The sequence below is a fragment of the Typopeltis vanoorti genome, chromosome 25, assembly GCF_054136105.1.
Source record: "Typopeltis vanoorti isolate ZY-2024b chromosome 25, IOZ_Tvanoo_1.0, whole genome shotgun sequence".
NCBI lineage: Eukaryota > Metazoa > Arthropoda > Arachnida > Uropygi > Thelyphonidae > Typopeltis > Typopeltis vanoorti.
The window spans coordinates 44901533-44919798 of record NC_143573.1 but is presented as its reverse complement, the minus strand read 5'-3'; the positions used below and the strand labels follow the sequence as shown (position 1 = coordinate 44919798).

Below are 18266 nucleotides of genomic sequence, written 5' to 3'. Positions count from 1 at the left end.
AAACAATCAAATATTCCCTGTCAAACAAGCTGAAAAGAGTGGAACAAAAATAGAACCCTGTGGCATGTCAAAGGTTATCCTTCTTTTCTAGAAAACTGCATTCCCTCCCATACAACATACTGGTATCTATCAGACAACCAATCTGTTATCCATTCCCATATTCCTCAACTTTGCACCAATCCATATGAAAATTTGTCAATTCCTTTGCAAATCCAAAAATATCACTCTATATATACTTCATTTAATATGCTGGGCACATCTTGACTCTTCTCCCCCCCCCCCTCCTAAAATGTGAACAGTTCACTGATGCAAGATATCTCCTTTATAAACACTTACTTGCATGTGTAAGCAGGCAAGTGTTTATAAAGGAGATATTAAATTTACTTTAATATGCCTAGTGAACATGTTCTGTTAAAGCTATTAATAAAGAATCTTATAAACCCAATCATGTATTCTAATCCAAAGTAGTCTCTCCATTATGGTGTATGTTTAGAAAGGATAGACAGGATAGGAGAGGAGTGAATGTGCTACTAGTGATATTGAATGACTTGAATCCAGTTAGTGTTGAGACTTGTGACTGTAATACTAGTAACAGATTTTCATGAAGTAATGAGTTTGAAGCCATCTGGTGTGAGGTGGAGTCTAACAAGATCAAATACATAGTGGGGTATTGTTATAGATCTAGTGGATCAGTTGCTAGTGATAAAGAAATGCATCATCAAATAAAGATGATGGGTGTGAAAAGAATAATCATAATGTGGACTTATATGACAACTTTGTCCACATTATGATTGTGAACAAGCAGAATGTGACAGAAGTAACTCGAGATCAAAGAGTGTTAGATTTGAATATAGTATCAGAGGGGATTTCAGTTAAAGATGTAACTATTCTGCCTCCAGTTGGTGGCAGTGATACTTGGGAAGTGACTTAGTTTATGAATGTTCCATTCAGAATTACAAAACAGGAAATTATGACTGATTGAGGAGTATGCTTGTTTCTATGCCATGTCATCAGTTGTTGGATGGGAAGAATGTTGACAGTATGTGGGAAGCATTTAAAAAAATACCAAAATGATGCAATATCAGAATGCATACCTACAGTTCAAGGAATAAATAGAGTAGGAGTGAAATGAAATCTAATTAAGCAAGAAACTGGTAAGAAAAAGATGATGTGGAAGGAATATTGTGTGCATAAGGATGATGTCAGTTATGATAATTATAAGCAGCAGGCCAGAAGATTAACAAGTGTTGTACAAAAAGATAAGTCTGAATATGAAAAGAAACTGGCTAAAGTTCAAGACAACCCAAAAGAATTCTATCGTTATGTTGCAAGTAAAAGAAAGAATGAATATGAAAGACTAACTCTACTGAATGCAAATGGTGTGAAGGTGACAGATGCAGAACTAATCAGTGCCCATTTTGCTAAAAACTATCACCCTAGTATATACAACATTGTGTCACCTTCTTATACCTTGCACATAATGGATAGGAATACGAGTTATTTCTTCTATATTTGAAGAGGTAGAGATACCATAAATGTTAAAAGCTCTTTTGATAAAAGAGTTCTTTAAACCATGAGATAAAAAGATGGAATTAATACCTTTTTAGTTATCTTACATTAGCTACTTAGGTAGCACTTTTTAGAATTGTCTTAATGTTCAATTGCCTTTATGTGTTCTTGTATTGAAGATGCCTATGATACTTAGGCAAAAATTCTAATAAAATATATTACGTGAGTTTTTATCCAGTATTTTAATTATTTAAATACTTTTTTTTCCCTTCAACATTCTTTCCATTATTTCCTCAAATTTTTCTTTATAGTTTATTATATCTTCACCTTCTAGTGTGGATTTTTCTGTTAACAATTTCAATCTCTTCCTCGATGTTTATTTTTATGTTGCTCTCACTAGCCTATAATCACTATCATAATTAAACTGATAACAGATACATGTAGTAATTCCATGTTGTTCACCATAATATATAATCAATTTCATTAAAAACTTCATTTGGTGATCTCCAGATCCATTTTTGTTAGTTTGCTTTTTTTTTTCGAAAAAAAAAAAAAAGTATTTCCTATATCTCTGCAAATTCCACAAGTCTTTGTTCTTTCCCATTTCTTTGGTTCATACCTTGCACACCTAAAGCACATATCCATTTTTACATACGTATTAATACCTAGCCTAATCAGGACCTTCTACATGTCTGGTTCATTCACCTCCAGTACTCCCTTGTGGACATTTCTCAGCATCACTCTCTCATCAATATTGAAGTATATCTACAAACTACCCATTACATAATTCGACTGGATGGCATTTCACAACGAGTTTTGAGAGAATGTGCTAAAGAACTGACAGCTCCTTTGACCTGGCTTTTCAATGAAAGTCTGGCTAGGGGAGAGGTGCCCAGGGAATGGAAGGAAGGTAAGATAGTGCCATTGCATAAGGGCATTAGCAGACTAGAAGGGTCTAATGCATTGCCTGATGGAGAAATTAGTTAGGGACAGGATAATTACTCGACCTTTACTCATCATGTTAATCTGCCAATACATACTATCTACATTCTCCCTTATACCCCTTGGATTATAGCAACAACCTCGAATGAACTGCCCTCTACATACAAAAAGGTAGAAGTGCCTCATCTTGAGGCACTTCTACCTTTTTTGGCTTTAACACTTCGTCTATCATTAGTAAACCCCTCCCCCCATTCTGTCATCTCTGTCCTGCCTGAAAATACTGTACTCCTTACATTCAATCCCTATAACTATATCATTCTTAGTTAACCAAGTCTCACTAATTTCTATAATTTTTGGCCATGTTGTACTAAGTAATGACAAAAATTCTTCGCACTTATTCCGAATACTTCGAGCATTAGTATACATAAACTGCAATACTCCCTTCCTCCCATAATCTCCCTGTGTGTGAATTAGTCCACTCTGTATACTGTTAATTTTCTGTGAACAATTAATCCCAAATTCACAGCGATTAATGACCTTAGTACTATTTATAGCTGACTCTATCACCCCTGCCTCCCTAGCAAATCCTATTTCCCTGTTTTTGACCATTTACTCTATCCTTTATCAATAAATGTTCTAAAACAGGGAAATTTTCTATTCCATAAAAAACATTAGAACACATTGGAATGCTGAAAGAGAGACTATATAATTTGGTCGGATCGAAATTATAAAATATATTACAGTCATTTAAAAAAATGTCAGTTCTTTTGTCTCTGGAGAACTTGCACAACACAGTTTACTCCACATGCTTCTATCAGTTACATTGGGATATGGCTGTATAAAAAATTAATGTTTCCTATGAGACTGATGGCACCTAACTGTGTAGTCTTGATGATCACTTAAATTTGGGACATTAGACAAACCAGATGTATCATCATATATTACACTAAAACTTCGGTGTTTATACAAGTCGATTAATACAGGCAAAAAGTTGATACATTAGAAGATGTGAAATGGACTGCATAATCTTTCATTTCTACCTTGACATCAGATTCAAGAGGTGATACCATAGACACACAGGATGATAAAGATGTTAAGTAATCTGGATTGACATCCCTAGCAACTACAGAAGAAATGGTTGACTCAGATGTCATATCAAAACTAGAAAATAAAGGATTGATGTCATCACAACCCAAGATTTTGATTGGCAGGTGAGAATGAACTGTAGCATCAGAAACTGAATGGGACAATACACTGGTATGCACACATTCATCTGAATTGATGAAAGGATTGTTATTGTCACTATCCAAGATTTTGATTGGTAGATGAGAATTAGCTGAAGAAACTGAAAGGGACAATACACTGGTATGTACACATTCACCTGACAGTTGGCCTTCAGCAAACATATCAAGGCCGCTTGAATGTTGATTTAGATGACCATACTCATTTGGCAAGTCTGACTCCTTATCATTTAATGATACCAAGTCATCTATAACACTGTCCCTTGAGTTGTCAAATGTTATTAAATATTTACCCAGTTTAGTTTTACTAAGTGGGATAGAAACCAGCATTTCAAGATGTTTAACCTCTGACAACGACTGCCTTACATTACCTATATCAGACTTTTTGGCCATTTGACTCTTTGTAACGTTCAGATCTAAGTCCATCATAGGTCTTTTTTTGACGATTCCCCTTGTTGATTCTTACTTATCTGTGCTTTATTCTTTGAATGCCATTTTCTTTGGCCATACACAATATTATTATTAAACAAGACCTCATGGAGTCAAAGACTCATCTAGACTATGCATGATCGGTTTTCCTGTTTCCTGACAATCATTACCTGAAGCTCCCTGTTGTGTGCCTTCCACAGAATCATAGTGCTTATTAGCAACTTCCAAAAAATCTTTCATTTTTAGCAATTTTGCAGTTTTTAACGATGATGGAAGCATATCCCCGTGAAATATTAATTTCTCCATGGTACATATATTGGACCAGCAACCTTAAGTCATTAAACTTTATATCACGTAATGTCACAACAGGATGATTACTTGAGTTCTCTAAAAATAAGATGTATAGAAGAGAGAGCTGCTTGCAAATAGAACTACTTTGTGAGCCTTAAAGGTCATTCCTTCACACGATAATGTTATATCCACCAAACTTTCACTAGCAAGTAATTTATCAAAAGCAGTTAATATATTATCTTTGTGAATGTGCCCTTTCAAGCAAATTTTCTGTGATCTTGTTATCATATTGAGTTCTGAACTAGGATTAAAATAATATATTCGTATTAGGATTCTTTAAAGTACCGTGGCCCTAACTACTTAAAAAAACTGCAGGAATTGGCAAAATGCTTCATCAAACACATCATTACACAGACAACATTAAACAATAAAAATACGTAACAAAATTTACATACGTTGCTTCAAATAATCATCTCAGTATTATACATTTATAATCAATAGTTTTCAATTTAACACCCAGTACACATGCTCAGAGAATGATAAGATTAAACAATAAAAATGCCTAACATAATTTACATACGTTGCTTCAAATAATTATCTCAGTATTATACACTTATAATCAATAGTTTTCAATTTAACACGGTACACATGCTCTGAGAATGGCAAGATTAGGCTTAATGGCAACAATTCTATACTCATACAATCTGATATCAAATACAAACCAATTATACCAAATAAAAATACCCCACACAAAATATAAACACATACTTCAAAGAAACATCTGAGAATCTGCTAATATTGCAGCCTAAATTTAGCTGGTAAAGTTTTAACCAACGCTATTTGACCTCCGTTCCAACGTCTGCCATTATATACAGTCACTAATTATATATAAGCCTAACATATAAGGCACTAATTAGGCCACATTTTGATTTCTACACAGATCTGGTCATCTGGCTATACAGGTGATAAGGAAACATTGAAGAGAGTGCAGAGGTGAATAAGTATGTGTGTCTCAAGACTCTGGAATACTGAGTATGAGAAGAGATTGAGGGAATGTAGTCTTCAGAGCTTAGCAGATAGAAGGAGGAGGATAGGTGATATGAGTGAGATATATAAGTTGGTGAGCAGAGCCTATCAAATAGATACAAGGGTGTGAGAACAAGGTTTTTTGCCTGGAGGGTGGTGAATGAGTGGAATTCATTGCCTGACTTAGTTGTGAGCTAAATTCGTCTGTAAATGAATTCAAGAAGAGATATGACAGATATTGTTTTGTTAGTTTGGATCTCCCGCGATGAGTCTACTGACTCCATGGAGATACCCGTAATAATAATAATAATAATAAGATAATAAAGATACATTGGAGTTATTGCATAGGATAATGGTTGATGCCAGAATAAGAGGTCATTCCTGGAAACTGTACAAAGGTCATGTGAGTAAGGATGCAAAAAGGAGATTTTTATTGCTTGATGGGTGGTGAATAAGCAGAATATATTGCTAAGTGGGTGTGGAGTGCTCCAACACCGACTGTATTCAAGGCAAGATAGTTATTGTGGTATATGAGTGTATACAATCTCATATGATGAGTCTTCAGACTCAATGGAGGCGTGGAAGTAATACACTAAGACTACTTCATCTAGAGGCATGGAATTTGCATACTAGCACACAGAGAACTGCATTGGAAGTGGTGTCTACTAGGCAGTTGTATGGAGAGTCCCGCATGATCGACTTGAATCTTCTGGAAATAGTAAGGGTACTGTTTCAATTGGTTTCAAGCACTATACCAGACAGTCATATGGATTGATATGTTGTCAGTAGTTTTTACAACAATGTATGTTAGATCAACAATTTCTCTCTATTATGTACTTTTTACAGATGAGGTGGTATTTACATGAAATTTCAATAATCAGAACAATCTTGGGTGGGAATGTTTGGTATGACAACAACACCTGACTTATTGGAGACCTGAAGGAGCTTGAGAAAGTTCCATGTTTGGTCTCTGGAAGAGGGTTTCTAGTTTATGTAAAAAAAAATAAAAAATATAAAGAAATATTAAAAATCTCTTAGTCCACCCACAGTATTAATCTGCTGTAGGTTTACGACCACATATGGATGGGAGACACATAATAATAATAGCATATCAGCCAGTCAAAATCCACATACCAGTCAAGCCATCAGCAGCAAATTCTTTGTCAATGTATGGGCAGGTATTTTTGGAGACAGATTAATAGTCCTGTATATATTTGGTCAGACAGACTTATAGAACCTTCAGATGAATGACTTCTAAAAAACCTGGTAGAAAACTAACCTGTGTAGCTCAGTGGAAGTGGTGTTTACACTCCTCAGCACTAAACCACCTGAAGAAAAAGCATCATGAGTTTGATTCTAGAGGAACTTTTGCCTGGTTGGCTGAGTGGTTAGCATATCTGCTCTCCAGCCAAAAGGCTGAGGATTCAAATCCTGACATGGGCATGGATGTTTGTGATTGTCTGTGAAAATACTAATGGTGGGGTGTAGATGATTATGTTGGTTTTGGTTCATTGTAGTTGATGAATTGAGTGGTGAAGACAAAGAGTTATAGAGTAGGTGCCCTCCCTCAATGAATCTTTGGACTCCCTGGAGGTGTCACATTAATAATAAAAAGAAAAGGTTCATGCATGATGGATCTCCAATACACTTCAATTGTTAGGTCTAAAGGTATCTTGATCAAAAGTTTCCTGAAAGATGAATTGGGCAAGTGGATCAATTACATGACTTTCCCAGTCAATTTGACCTAATGTCTGTGGATCTTTATTTGTGGATCATTTGAGATCTTTGATATTCTACCCCAGTGGGATATGTTGATGAACAGTAGGAATATTCGCCATGCATGCACTGCCATCAGACAGCAGCCAGGAACTTTCCAGCACATGAAGCTGTCAATAGGGAGATGTCTCTACAGCTGCATGGCTGGCAATAAATGTCATTTTGAACACCTGCTGTGAGGTTTGTTCATCTAGTATTTCTTTCATTACCAAGGGATTTGTGCTTATTTCATGTTTTGCATTTCAGAAATTCAAAGTTTCAGGATCTATGTTTTTTGAGACCTTTTTGTTAATTATGAGGTGATTTTGAATATGCTTTCAAAGTTTATAACAGAGATGTGAAATGCCCTGTATATATGCACACACACCCTATTTTTTCCTTGTAACTGATAATGAGAGCAGGTTCTGAGTTGGTTTAGATTATTTGTATTTATGCCTGAAGCAACTGAGCCTATAAGGACAGTGTATTTATACCTGTAAATTGCATATATTATTCTGGCCAGTGTTTGCCTGTTTTATAGGGTGAGAAACCCGAGTTTTCAGTAGGAAAAAACCTGCCATCTCTATATAAGACTGGCTAACTCACTTCGGTTAAAAAGCTCCGATAAAGAGTCTTTATATCCTAGACAGGATTTGAACCCAGGTCTTGACAACCAAAACATATCAGCAATACTAACTGAATTATGAAGGCTCATTTAGAATCTGATAATCTTTCATTATTCTTTGACTCTTAAAAATCCATTGTTTATTATCTTTTAAAATACAGTCAAAAATGAAAGAGATTTCCATTCACTAATGAAGAAATTTGTTTCATGCAGTATGCACTGCACAGCAAAGGCATTTTTCAAAAACATTTTACAAATGTGTTCAAACCAAGTGATGATCCCAAAAACATTTTCCATAATATCAATTGAATTATAAGCATTTAATGAATATACAAAATTCCTTCCTCCTCGACATTAACAATATTAGCCAAAATAGCCAGTTACAACTTCTAAAATAGTCAATAAATATTCTGATAAAGTAGATAGTGTCTACTTTATGACAAAAAAATTCATCAATTTTCTTTTCCATAACTTTTTTTTGATCATGTAAAATTTTATATGACGATAAAAATTTCTTTTTCTTTATCTCTCTTTTTTATATATGTGCATTGCCATAAAAAAATAAAAAATAATAAAAAATTACCTGAGAACTACTTAGTGCATTCCTGAGAGCAGCATTAGCAGCAGTGAGGGAAACACCCACCAAGTAAGTGTTGTCTACCATCAAAATTTGGTCACCTACTTCAACATCTCCATTCAGGTTTACACATCCTCCTTCCCACATCTCAGAAACAATTATTTTGCCATCAGCAGAATTAATTCCTCCTTCCACTCTAATATTCAATGGACCATTCTATAAAAATTAATGAGCATTAAATATCTAAATTTTGTTTAAAATTAAAAAAAAAAATATTTTATTATTACGGGCAACTCCAAGGAGTCCATAGACTCATCGAGGGAGGCCCTAACATCATGTCAAGAACAACTATTCAACATTCACACAATATCTATCATACTTCACCTTGAACTCATTTACAGTCATGGCACTCACAACAGACTCTGGCAGCTTCTTCCACTCATTTACCACTCTAAAAGTAAAAAACCTAGCTAACCACACACCCTTACTAACCACACTCTTGCCCAGCTTCCATGTATGACCCCTAGTCCTCCCACCACCAGTCCTATTCTCAAAAATATCTTCTGAATTAATCTTATAGAAATCCTTCACTAATTTGAATGTCTCAATCATATCACCCCTTTTCCACCTATCAACCAATTTCTGAAACTCACAAAACTTCCACCTGTTCTCATAAGGTTCATTCTATAGACCTGCTATCATCTTGGTCACTCGCCTCTGGATCCTCTCAATCTCCTCCCCATCAAGAAGAAACCCTGGCACCCATATCTGGGCACAGTAGTCTAGATGGGATCTTATCAAGGCTCGATACAGAGGAACAATAACTTGTTTGTCTCTGCTTGTTGAAGTATTTTTCAGCAACCAAGTGATTTGATGAGCTGATTTAGCCACTTTTGCGATGTGCCCCCCCCCCCCCAAACCTCAACTCCCTATCCACCAACACTCCCAAATCCCTGGCCTCGTCAATCTCCTGGAGTACAGTTTCACCGATGTGATATACTGCTGCTAATCTTTTCATCCCAAAATGCATAACCTTACATTTTGCCACATTAAATTGACATCCATTCTCCTCAGCCCAGTCCTCCAAACTATCCAAATCATCCTGCAAAATTTTGACATCCTGTGCACTCACTATTGTTCTACCCAACTTTGCATCATCAGCAAACAAATGAACAGTTCCTCTCAGATCCTTTCCTATATCATTAATGAACAAATTGAACAGTAGTGGTCCACGAACAGAACCCTGTGGCACACCACTAGTCACAAGCTGTCTTTTGGTTTCTACCCCTGAATAAGCCACTCTCTGATATCTCTCCATCAACCACCCTCCTATCCATCTCATCAACCCTATATCCATTCCCATATGCTGCAGTTTACTGATTAGAATTCCATGTGGTATCCTGTCAAAGGCCTTAGCAAGGTTCAGTAGAATCACTGTAAACCCATTACCCTTATCCAGTTCAGCCGTCACTGTGTTATAAAACATGAGCAAGTTACTGAGGCATGATCTACCCTTCACAAAACCATACAGTATCCCATTTTCATCTATCCAATCCTGTATTTTCCTCTTGACTATTTTCTCCAAGACCATGACAACAATTCCTGATATGCTGATCTGTCGGTAATTTACAACAGTTTATGTTAATTTGCATATAAAGAGATTTTTGATACCATGAATATTAAACACTAATCATAATAAACTTTCATATTTCCCAAGGTGCATGCTTGTTTCTTATACATCTTATGTAAATCTTTCCTTTTAGTTAAATTTAATTCATTTTAGAAAGTTTATTTTTCACTTGGTTAGAATATAATAAATTTAGTTTAATCCTTTATCCAAGTGTGAGCAAACAAAGTTTGTGCCTGAAAGTATCTTCAGGACTGGGGTAAGGTGGTACAACACAAGGACACTTCTTGCCTTGGTGTTGTACCACCTTACCCCAGTCCTGAAGATACTTTCAGGTGCAAACTTTGTCTGCTCACACTTGGATAAAGGATTAAACTAAATTTATTATACTCTAACCAAGTGAAAAATAAACTTTCAACATCTTTCTCTAAATCCAGAGGTAATTTATTAAAAAAGGGTGGCACACCATTTGGCAACTCCTATAGGTAGAGATATTCTCTGCTTCTGCCTGGTATCTCCACTTGGGCCTGGCTCCCACTGAAGAGACCTCAATAAAGGTCGAAACTAGTCTGGGTTGTGGCCCTTCCCTTAATGCATAACATTAGACATATCCGCAAGGAGATGTGTTTTGCATTATGGGAGATACTGAGATAGGAGTGTTGTGAGCTTGCTCCACCTTTGCAAGGAGTGCCCTGGTGTTGTACCACCTTACCCCACTCCTGAAGATACTTTCAGGCACAAACTTTGTTTGCTCCCACTTGGATAAAGGATTAAACTAAATTTATTAATTCAGTTTAAAATTAATTTCATTTAATTTAATTAAAGCAAGGAAATATTTTCCCAAAAAGTCAAGAAAAGTGAAAATGCACAAAGCAAATATAATTTCCTCACAAACATTAATGTGAAATGGGAAGGATTAAGGACTGCCAAAGTTTTAAAACAATATATTTAAAAAAAAAAAAAAAAATTGAAATACTGAAGGCTGAATGTGCAAGAGAGTAATAACAATATACCAGCAAGTGAGGGAATACACACTATATAGTAATTAATTTGTTTTATAAGTAAAAACTTGCTGCAACAAAATTTTGCTTGCTTTAATTGCTAATAAAAGTTCTATATGGAGCAGATTCCCTTGTCCTTTAGAATGTAGCATTATTAGCCAAATCTTACTTGTCTTAGAAGTTTAATAAGTCATTCAAGTAAAAGCTATATTGCTCCCCCCCCCCATAGCACTCATGATATGAAACTATAACAACATTAATAATTCTTGCTGTTTTATTGTTGCACTGTTCATTGGAATCATCTTCATAGAAGATTGCTTATGAAAGCTTACAATAGTCACTTCATAGTCAAACATGTTTGAGTAAGAAGATTTTTGAGCTTTTTTATTATATATATATTCTATAGCAGTGTTTCTCAACCTGTGGTCCGCGATGATGCGACAGGTGGTCTCTGCAAGCAGACTTAAATTAAATAAATAAATATATATTTTTTAATTATCCAAACAAAACAAATTAAAATTGAATAAGTCAAAATGATTGAAATCAAATGGAGACTTAAAAAAAACAACAAATAGTGTCAGAAATTTCAAAAATGGAAGCAATAAAACTATATTGTTGTTCACTTCACCCCTCTTTTCTTATTCGTCATACTGCCGCTAAATTTGTAGCGGCAGAATGATGAATAATAAAAGAGGGGTGAAGTGAATAGCAATATAGTTTTATTGCCACCGCCTTCCTTTGCTGTTTTGTCAGATTTGAAGTGAATATCTGTTATCCACATTTTAACTAATTGGTTGTTGTTTATTCATTTCTATTGTTAAAGATTATCCTCTTTCAACTAAGGCTCACTTTATATCTTGAGAAGTGCTAAGTGATACTTGGACAAAGTGTGTTGTGAGTTAACCCCAGTATTTATATATTTTTTGGAAACGTTTTTTAATAATGGAAAAGTGGCCTAGAACTAGGACCTTGAAAAGAAGAGCAAATGAAACAGTTGATGCTAACCCTAATTGTGATACACATGTTGTAACTGTGAGTAAATCTGATACTATTAAAGTAGAAGAAACAAGCAGTTAAAAGAAAAAAATGCAGTAGGAAATATAACAGTTCATATTTGGAATTCGAGTTTACTTGGTGTGGAGATGAAAATGAACAGGAACCTCAATATGTTTTGTGTTATGAAGTGTTGTCGAACGAGTGCATGAAACCTGCAAAACTTGGACGACATTTAGAAACTAAACATTGTGATGTGAAAAATAAGCAAATTGAATTTTTTTCAGCGACGCTTAGGGACATTAAATCATGGGAAAGGTATGATTTCGGTCATGGGTTCCATTAATAGCAAGGCACTGGAAGCATCCTACCTATTAAGTTTGTGCATAGCGAAACCTCATTCTATCGGGGAAAATTTGCTACTTCCAGCTATAAAAGATGTAAAAACATAGTTTTTACATCTTTTTAGCAACAAGTTACTAAAAGATGTTGATTTGATTCTTCTTTCAAATGACACTGTCGGTCGCAGAATTAATGATATGGCAGGTGATGTAGAATCTCAGTTAATTGAAAGAGTTAAGAAGAGCCCTTATTATGCGTTACAAATAGACGAGACTACTGATATTACAAATGATGCACAGTTAATAAGCTACGTAAGATATGCACATGATAACAACATTCATGATGATATTCTGTTTTGTAGAACTTTGCCATCCCGAACAACTGGGAAAGGAATATTTCACACTCTCAATAATTACATAACACACAAAGGGATCCAGTGGGAAAAATGTATAGGCTTCTGTCTGGATGGAGCTCGTGCCCTTACAGCAGGCATAGTGGGGTTATTTCTATGGTCAAAGAAGTAGCTCTGGATATGAATTTGGTACATTGTTTCACAGGGAAGCATTAGCCTCCAAAGGAATGCCTCCAGAATTTAAAACTGTTATACAACGCTGTAAAGCTAGTTAATTTTATTAAAGTTTGACCGTTAAATAACAGGTTATTTTCAGTACTCTGCGATGAAATGGGCAGTGAATATATACAACGTTTGCTTCATTCTGAAATTCGCTGGCATTCCAGGGGCAAAGTACTAACAAGGTTATTTCAATTAAGGCATGAAGTTTTATTATTTGTAAATGAACGTAATTCTGATTTTGCATCACTCCTTGTTGACGAAGCATGGTTATCAACACTATCCTATCTTGCAGACATTTTTTGCGAAATTAAATGAATTAAATTCCTCCCTTCAGGGAAATTCTTTAACTGTTCTTGATGCCTACGACAAAATAAAGGCATTCGAGAAAAAAGTGGTTTTATGGATTAATTATGTAAAAGACAGACAATTTGTACCTTTTCCAACATTGGAATCCTTTTTAGTGAAAAATTATATTTTTGTTGATTCTGAGTTTCTGGAAAGGGTTTTTGACCACCTCAAAAATCTGAAACGGAATTTTGAAACATATTTTCCGAATAACTTTTATAAGAAATTTCTATGGGTTCATGATCCATTTCAGGCTTGCAGTCATGAGAACGACCTTTCGTTATCGAAAAAAGAACAGTTAATTGAGCTTTCAAGTGGACTTAAAATGCAATTCCGTGATCTTGGTTTGGCTCGATTTTAGATCTAGTCTCTAGTGAGAAGTGAATTTCCTGAATTATCTGAAGAAGCATTGAAAATCGTTATGCAGTTTTCTACAACCTATCTTTGTAAGAAAGGACTTTCATCGCTCCTTCAAATAAAAACAAATACAGAAATCGCCTTAGTGTGTGTGTGTGTGTGCATGCCGATCTTCAACTGAAGTTGACCAATATTGAGCCAGATATCCAGCAACTCTGCAAGGGCAGAGAAGTTCAACCATCTCATTAAAAGTAAGTAGTAACATAATTATATCATATTATTTATTTGTTTAATAAAAATTAAAACTTTGTTCAATGATGATACACTTTTAATTGTTTACTTCCAATTCAATTAATTATGTTTTCATATGTATTCAAAAGATACGTTTAGATTTATTATGTTATAATTGGCACAGTTTTTTCGAAATGTTGATAATTCCTACATAGGTTTTTAAAAAATTAAGTCAAAACGATGTATAGGAAAATAAATTAAAAACACTATGTTTGTTTTTGAAGTAAAACTTTAATTCCAACATTCTAAAATGTTATTTTTCTTACTTTTCTGTTCGCAAAGTCATCGATAACATTGTCGAAGTCTATTTCATCACTCAGTTGCTGTTTTATAAACAGTATGGCAAGATTTCTTAAACGCCAAAAAAGTGCCACCTGGGGCATATCGCCCCTTCCCCCCCCAGCTATGCCTCTGTAACTTAGTGGTCCGTAGAATTGCTTTAGGCATTTTTCTGGTCCTTGGGCTTAGAAAGGTTAAGAAATGCTGTTCTATAGTATTGAATGACTGGAACCGAGGTTTAAATAAAAACTTTATTTGCACAACTAGTTTCGTCTAAACCTAGACTTCTTCAGGTGCATAACAAACACATGAATACCATCAAAACTTGAAAGGAACTGGTATTTTAAAAACTAAACTAAAAAAACATATCAAAGAAACTGTAGAGATTACGGCTTAGAGTTTAAAAAGAAGAATAAACTCTGGCTGTATTATTGTGCATATGCATGCATATGAGGTCTCACCACACCAATACTGAACAGTAGAGCTGTGAGAGTCCAGTAGGCTGTAGCTTAGATTGTTGTTAATGGGGTTGAGTATTATTTCCTTAGGTTCTATAATTCTTCTTTCCATCTCATCACAACAGCGGTGAATATTGTCAGTTCTATCCCAGAGCACCTGATGTTGAAGGTTTCCTTCATTCAAATTAGTTGAAAATAGAACATGGCTAGACAAGGACAAACGGAAAAATTAATAGAACTACATTTAGAAGAACATTAGAGAGACATCAACTAACACAGAGCTCGTGCCAGTGCCTTATCATGCAAATAAAGTTTTTATTTAAACCTTGGTTCCAGTCATTCAATACTATAGAATATGTTATCTAACCGAGTAAATCTTCCAATGGATATATATATATATATATATATATATATATATATATATTACTCATACACACAAGAGGCAGAAGGGCCTATAGTAAATTAGTAAATAAATGCTATGTGTAGGCAGGGGTGAAGAGCAGACTAATCTGTTGATATTCTTCTTAAACCGCTAGTGGTTGTAGTCTTTTGAAGATGCTTCATAGGGGGGGGGGAGGGGGGGGGAGCTGTTCCACTGAAATTAAGTGAATGGAATGAAAACTGACCTGGAGTAGCAAGTTCAGTAAGTATGCAATTCCTGTTGCTCAAGTTCCTGTAGATCTGGCAGAAATGGATGGTAGTTGAACAGTGGCCATGGAAATATCTGTAGAAGAGACACAATGCAGAAACTGATCCTCTCTGAGAAAGTGGCTGAAGAGAGTCTTTAAGATATGTCATTAATCAACTGAACTGCCCTTTTCTGTGAATTTTTAGGAGGATGCATTATTCCAAACATGACAGCAGTATTCCAAGGTTGGCTAAATTTGGGAATTATACTTTTCAGAAGTGAAAAGTACTGTTTTTGAGCAGAAAAGAATGCCAAGTATTTTGGAGGCTGATGATGCTCTAGAAGTGATGTGATTATGCCAGGAAAGGTTTGGAGTAAGAGTCAGTTCGAGAAGAACTGACTCTTACTATCCATTTACTTTTGATCCTACCTCAGTTAAGCAAAATTGTTTGGGAAGTATTGAAATTAACTAGGTTGTTTTCACCCCAAGGATACTGTGAAGATCTGTTTTCAGGAAACTTATTACAGATAATCTTGAAATGTTTGAGCACTGCATGGCCTCATATGAGTAGGATGAGAGATGAGTGTTTCATCAGCGAAAAAAAAAAATGAATAAGGCTTGCAGTTAATGAGAGCAGGTCATTTATAGAAATCAGAAAGAGGGTAGGTGAAATGAAGAGCCCTGAGGGACACCAACATTCATTAACAGGAAAATCTAAACAAAAAACACCATCTACCATTACATGTAGGGATTGACCCAAGAAAAAACTGGCAATCCAATTACACAAGGACAAAGGAACAACTTAGAGACAACTATGTGTTGCTTCAACTATGCAACACATAGTTGAAGCAACATGTGGGACACAAGTGTTGGATTTAATAATATCTCATACAATGATAACAGAAGATGTCACCATAATGCCACTAATTGGGGAGAGTGATCATTTGGTTTTGAATATGGGGAGTGACTAGGCAAGTACAAGCTTTACAGATCAAAAGAGATGTGTGTAATTACAGAGCAGGGGACTATGTAATTAAGGAAACAGACTGATGTTGTGCAGTGGTTTCATCAATTGAGGGGGAGAGAAATAAGTAATATCTGGGATGTAGTCAGAAATCATTTATTTGTGGCAATGCCAGATTGTATTCCTAAGGTTAGAAGGATAAATAAAACAGGAATGAAATGGGTGAATCATGGAATTATGCAGGAACTTCTGAGAAAGAGGATGTTATAGAGGAGATATAAGAGACAGGGTACCCCTAATCAGCATGAGGAGTATAAGGGCACAAGCTAGGAAGGTAATGAGAGTAGAGAGGAAATAAAAATTAGCATATGAAAAGAGACTGGCTGAAGCAGTAAAACAAAATCCTAGAGAATTCTACAGTTGTATCACCAGTAGAAGAAAGGATGAGTCCACGCAATTAGCCAAGTGGTTACACACTCAGCAATCATATGCCTGGGAAAGGAGTGCCCTGCATTCGATTCTTGTCGCTTTCTCAGACATAGCCAAGTTAGCCAGGACTGTAGGGTTTTTCTCCACAGTTTATCTGGGATTTTTCCTCCTGCAAAAGCAGGCAAACTGGTCTTAAGAACACAACGCTTCACAGACCATTACACATGGTTGAGTATGGGGGGTAACGACCTCACCTCGTAGTGAGTTATGACACCCAAAAAATGGGAGGCCAGGGCCCTACATGGGGCTGCAGTGCCAAAGAGAAGAAGAAAAGGTGAATATGAAAGGCTGACTTTAGTTTGCCAGACTGGTTGGCCGAGTGGTTAGTGTGCCCGCTCTCGAGCCAAGAGGCTACTGGCTTGAATCTCACCATGGGCATGGATATTTGTGATTGTCCTACTAACTCTGTGTGGAAAGGGAAGACAATCCACCAATTCACTATCCTCAAAGCACAAAATCTAGTCCTTAACCCTTGCTACACTCTTACACAATTTCCATGAGTGACCTCCTCTCTCTTCCTGCCATGTACTGAAAAGAGTCTTCAGTGTCAATCCTATAAAACCCCTTTAATAGCTCATATGATTCTATCATGTCTCTTCTTTTCACTTATTAGCTAGTTTTTGAAGTCCACAGACATCCCCAATCTGTTCTCATAGGGAGCATACCATAGGCCTGCCACAATCTTTGTCACTTGCCTCTGGATCCTCTCCATCACTTCTTCATCCCCTTCAGAATCCAGGTGAACAGATCTGCAGGCAGTAGTACAGATGTATCCTTATTAAAGCCTCATAAAGAGGAACAAAAACTTCTCTATCCCTGCATGTCAGTTTGTGTACTTAAACAACCATATAATCTGATGTGTTGTTTGGCTATCTTTGCAATATGCTCTCCTACTTAATCCTCAAACTACACAACGACACTACTATCATCAATGCTATCTACCACTCACTACCACCAATAGTATTTTCTGTGTGTAAATTGTGTATGCTCTCTTGGCTGATTTGTCTGTATTCACTGCTGAATTTCCATGATAATAAACCCTGCTACTTCTGTATGAGATTTGCTAACTTACCCTTCAGTTGAAAAAGCCCATAAAGATTCCTCCCATCACATGTGAATTGAACTCAGGTATTTTCCAAAAGATGCAATGTTCTGTTTGTTCTTCCAATTGCACTACAAAGGTTTTCAAAGGGGAATATTCATAATCTTCTTATCAATTTTAATCAGTGTGTTCTTTAACAACCACATAATATGATGTGTTTTGGCCATGTCATTAAAACCTTATAAGGTTTTAATTTTATATGTCCTCTAAACCTCAGTTCCCAGTACAATAATCCCCAAATCCCTGACCTCATCAGTTTCCTGCAGTTCCATTAATATTAATAAGTTTGTGATATCTTCACTCCAATATGCATGACCTTACACTTGGCCACATTAAACTGGTAGCCATTTACTTTTGTCCATCTTGCCAGTTTATATGTGATCCTTCAAGATTTCTACATCTTCTATCATCAACTATCAC

At 35.8% G+C, this 18266-nt stretch overlaps 1 protein-coding gene across 1 annotated transcript in view; it reads right to left on the bottom strand.

Annotated features, from left to right (window-relative positions):
- Positions 1-18266, bottom strand: part of LOC150092703 (uncharacterized) — a 173471-nt gene that overhangs the window by 10861 nt on the left and 144344 nt on the right. The window contains exon 8 of the mRNA XM_090414767.1: positions 8402-8611. Within this exon, the coding sequence (XP_090270893.1) occupies positions 8402-8611 (210 nt within the window). The remainder of the gene's footprint in view (positions 1-8401; positions 8612-18266) is intronic.